The 4,838-nt window shown below is 47.3% G+C and overlaps 1 protein-coding gene across 1 annotated transcript in view; it reads left to right on the top strand.

The window, feature by feature from the left end:
• rab32a (RAB32a, member RAS oncogene family) overlaps positions 1–1,948 on the top strand; it is a 13,862-nt gene extending 11,914 nt beyond the window's left edge. Inside the window, exon 3 of the mRNA XM_084453516.1 lies at positions 1,788–1,948. Within this exon, the coding sequence (XP_084309642.1) occupies positions 1,788–1,937 (150 nt within the window). The 3' untranslated portion in view covers positions 1,938–1,948. The remainder of the gene's footprint in view (positions 1–1,787) is intronic.
• Positions 1,949–4,838: the final 2,890 nt, after the last annotated feature.

Here is a 4,838-nt window from a genome sequence, read left to right as displayed (position 1 = left end):
GGAGAGTAGGCTGAGCGCATGACTCCATTGCTATTTAATCCCAGCACCGTGTCCGTGTGGGTTAGGGTTAGCTACTGTAGCTTAGGGTTAGCCTACATGCTAAGGGCGCGGGGGGGGGGGGATTGTGTGTGGTTGGGCCTCTGAGAAACCAGGACTCATATACTGTAATTGGGACCTGGAACCAATTCAATTTAGATTTCTTGACTCCAGTTTTAGGATTCTCCTCATGTAACGATTCTCCCTATGAAACATATTTAGACGGTTTGCCTCCCCACATTAACCCATCTACATGAAAGAGCGGTTAATGATCAATTATTGTGCCACCAAACCCCAGAACATTGCATTGCATTACATTAGTCATTTAGCAAATGCTTTTATCCAAAGCAACTTATTTTTTTCTGACAGTAATTGCATTTAACGTATGTAGTCAGTGTACTGCTGCTCACCAGAACTCACAAGTGTATCTCCTTTCTAGTTACAGAGGCTGCGTTCCGATTCGCTTACAGTACTTCCATACTAGTATGCCAAAAAAGGATGTAGTATGTCCTAATACATAGTATGCCACGTGCAGTAACTCAAAAATACCAGGATGTCCTACTACATCTGGTCGTATTTTGCAGTATGCAAGCCAGCACACTTTTCTGGCTATTCTGACCCACAATCCATTGCACAGTGGAAATTACGTCACATGTCCGAGTCGCGACAGCTGTGGACGAATGTCGCTTCATGAACTGCGACGGATATGGGCAAATTTCAAGGCGCAATATTATTACAAAGTGGCATGTCCCAATTGTATGCATTCTGTGTGCAAAGTACGTACTTTCTATGGGCATCTGCAGTACGGTACTGGTTGTAAAAAGTAGAAGTATGTGATTCGGAATATAGCCTAAGAGCATAATCCAGTTCTGAAGGCAAATTGCAAGAGTAGCAAAATCGAAATACAATCGGTACTTAAGAGGGAGGATCCGGGCAGTACTTCTTGAAGAGGTGGGGTTGGAGCCTTTGGCGAAAGATGGGCAGCGAGGCAAGCTGTCCTGACGTCAGTGGGAAGTTCATTCCAACACTGCGGGGCCAGAACAGAGCAGAGCCACGACTGTCTCACTCGACCGCAGGGGCCTCGGGGGGGGGGAAAAAAACCCTGATTTGAAGTGTTTGAATCCATACTTGTGGCGGAGGCCCACTCAATTCTGTTTGAAATGCCCGGCTAAGCCTGCGCCGTCCTGTCATACGCTAGACCCGGGTTCCCAAGGTGCCCCGGCGAGGGCCGTCTCCCTGGAGAGCCCAACGGCGAGCACGTCGGCAGGGGCGGAGGCCTTGAGGAGCCTCATTCGTATTCACGCTCCTCTCCGGAGCGAGGATTGAAAGCTTTGCGTCGCTCTCGGAGAGAGACAAAAGGAGGAGCCGGCTTTTGTTTAGCTCTCCGGCGTTCTTCAAGGTCCGTTCTCTGCATCTTTTTCTCTCCATCTCTCTCTCTCTCGCTGTCTCACACACCACACATGCACACAAACACACACACACAACACACGCTCCTGTCATGGTCGCGTGTCCACAGCTGAGGAGGACGCAAACTCCTCGGAAGGGAGGGGAAAACGTCAGTCACTGGGCAACATTACGATCGGGGGAGGGGGGTCACGGTCATGTGAATGCTAACCGTCTGATAGCATTACGAGGGCATACTTTGTCGGCGTACTTTATCTTCAAAATGCTCGGTAAAAAGAATTGCTCTCATTGCATTTGACGTTGGACCTTTGTGTAATACAGAGCGTGTTGTCGACCTTCTCCCCCAGGACAACATCAACGTGGACGAGGCGGCCCGCTTCCTGGTGGAGAACATCCTGCTGAACGACAAGGGCCTGCCGTACGAGGAGAGCAACGGGGACCGCATCAAACTGGACCACGAGGCCGTGGCTGCAGAGAGCAAGTCTGGATGCTGCTAGCACGGAACCCTTCCAACGACTACACTACCCAGCAGCCCTCCCCGTCCCCCGTCGCGCGCCCCGCCCGCAGAGAGAGAGGCGTGGCTAGTGGGCAGCGGGTCTCAGATCTCCCTCCCTCCCTCCTCTGAAGTCCTCTTACCCATGACCCTCGGCAAGCTACATCTTAGTGTCCTTCTGTATTGGCTACCCCCAACAACCCGCCCGCGTAGATGTGCGGGCGGCCAAGGTCGTTTCACTGACCTTCCCGACCCCCGTGATCCTAACCCACCAGAGGGGGCATCTGTCTCTGTGCTCCCTGGCCCCCAACCTGCCGACGCTGGATCCTCAATGAACTGCCCTGACCCTCAGCTACCCCCCCCCCCCACCCCCACCCCATCCCTGTGCGACGCGGTACCACCCCTGACCCCTAAAGGGTCAGACAGAGGGTGCTGGGGGGGTGACACGCCGGCTCGAAAACAAGCCTCCTCTTCCGAAACCACTCCTTCTCTCACACTATGTGCCTGCCTCTCTCTCTCTCTCTTTTCCTTCATCCTTGGTTCTTTTCTGCCATCTCTCTCCCTCTTGTGTCATCATCTCTGCGGTCAGAGCCCATCTTGTAGTCGGGCAGGTGTGTAACGTGGAAAGAGAGAGAGCCTTGGTGTACTGTGTGAACGTCATCCATTTGCTTTTCTTTCTTCAAGTTAATTCCGCAATATATATACCTACTTCCTACTTCCACTGTCTGTGTTTGCCGCATTGGCATTGAGGCACATTTTTTTTCTTTTTGGAAAAACCCGTTTTGGCAGCATATTCTGTGAACAGTATGTCGTGCCAATAGCTATTTGATTTGAATTGAATTGAGAGGGTGTCACAGTTAAGCTTGTCGAATGTGTCATGTCTCATAATGGTGCCAAGTGATGTTCTCTTTTGTAATATTTTCTCTGAAGGCTCGAAGGAAGCAGAGGAAGATGAGGTGCCATAAGAAGTGTTTGTCATTTTAAACATGAATATTTAGATTTTTGAGTGTTCTTCCAAGAAAAGTTAATCGCAAGAACACATAAGGAAGAATAATAATGGTACTATACAAACATGTTTGTCTGTCTTTGTAATGGTATTAAAGTGTACTAGTACTACAACTGAAATGTGTATTTTTTAAGAAGGTTCTGTGATTGATCATGCATCGTAGCTGGTGAGGTACATGGTAGAGAGCATGCTCTCTACACAGGCCTTAGTAACAGAGGCAAGTGTAAATGCGTTGTTTGTTTGTTTTTTTAAACACAGGGCTATCAAGTTTACATGTGAAAGTACTTTGAGACTACTCTTAGAACAAAAAATAAACATTTTAATTGAGGTATCTGCGTCTCGTCCTGCTTGTTCTGTCTAGATGACGGTGGCAAATGATGTCGATGGAATGTAGAGAATGCTTTGTGTCAGCTGTGTGCTGTGATTGCCACAGGCTCAACATGTGAGAGGGGTACTGACAGTGTGACCACGATTATTACAATCCGTCTTAAATAAATATTTCACATCACCCCGTGTGTATGTGAGTGTGTGAGAGACCGAAAGAGAAAGAGTGTGTGTGTGTGTGTGTGTGTGAGAGAGAGACAGAGAGGGGAAGTGCGTGTGTGTATGTGAGAGAGACAGAGAGAGAGACAGAGAGAGAAAGAGTGTATGTGTGTGAGAAAGAGAGAGACAGAGGGGAAGTGTGTGTGTATGTGTGTGAGAGAGAAAGAGTGTGTGTGAGAGACAGAGAGAATGAGTGTGTGTGTGTGTGTGTGTGTGTGTCAGACAGGACCATGCGGTACCACTTAAGCCAGTGTGTGACGGTCATCAGACTCTCCTGTTGACCGTGGCGGCTCGTGCTCTCCCATGCTTTCATCGTTACCATGGAAATGTCACTGTACGCCTCGGACAACAGACTGAACATCCTTAGCAACAATCATTCACCGTCGTTATTGTTAACTAATTACATTGAGATATGGTTACAACATAGAGATATGCTACATGAAGTTTGATTTAAAGAATACTCTATGTAGGCTGCATACAGTGGTTTAGTTTGTTTCGTGTGCCTTATTCAATTGTCAAAAATGTGTTTTGCATGCTTCTTTGAGATCATCGAGACAGCAACAATACACTGCTTTGTGTCTAAATCTGTCCTTAACTATCCATACAAATGAACTTACCCTTAATGGAAAGTTCAGTTGGCAGTTCCCTGTTGTTGGGGGCTATTTGGAATGCACTACTTTGAAGTTTTATGGGGAAGTCAATGTCATCTGTGAATTTCTAAGTTGCAAAATAGACATTATCATTTATGGAACAACGACTAGCAAATTCCATTACTCACAATATCATCTGACTAGTCCAACTGCATTTATTTTCAAAGGCAGCCAAGGCACTATTAAAACATTGCATTACGATTTGATTCAATAAAAGACAGAACGGCCTATACATTGTTTTCGGACTTGGCTACTGTCCCCTATGACTGTCACCTCTGATTCTGCCATCACACCTACTCCGGGGTGAAGGCTAGTTCCCATAAACGCAGTGGCCGTTTAAGGGTTAAATGTAGGGTTGATGTATAGGGTTTGGTTCAGGTTAGGGTGAGATTTAGTGTTGCGGTTAGGGTTATAGGATTGAGTTAAGGTTAGGGTTAAGTTTAGGGTTGGACCAAGTTGGACCGATCTCTGCGGTTATGGGAACTAGCAACTACCCCTCCTCCGGAGTCGTCGTCGCCTAGCAACATGTCAAACTTTCCTCAGTCGGCTAGCTAGCTAGCACTAGCCACTGAGTCAACCCAGCTGTGTTTTTAATTAGTTACTATCGTTAATGAGCTAATGTTAGATGAAGACTAACTGTTGGTCAACTATCGTCGAAGCTATAAACCGTTAGCTGAATTATTCGCTTGAGCAAACTTTCTCCACA

This window comes from Borostomias antarcticus (assembly GCF_949987555.1).
Source record: "Borostomias antarcticus genome assembly, chromosome: 19".
Lineage (NCBI taxonomy): Eukaryota > Metazoa > Chordata > Actinopteri > Stomiiformes > Stomiidae > Borostomias > Borostomias antarcticus.
This window is presented reverse-complemented; position numbering and strand designations above follow the sequence as displayed.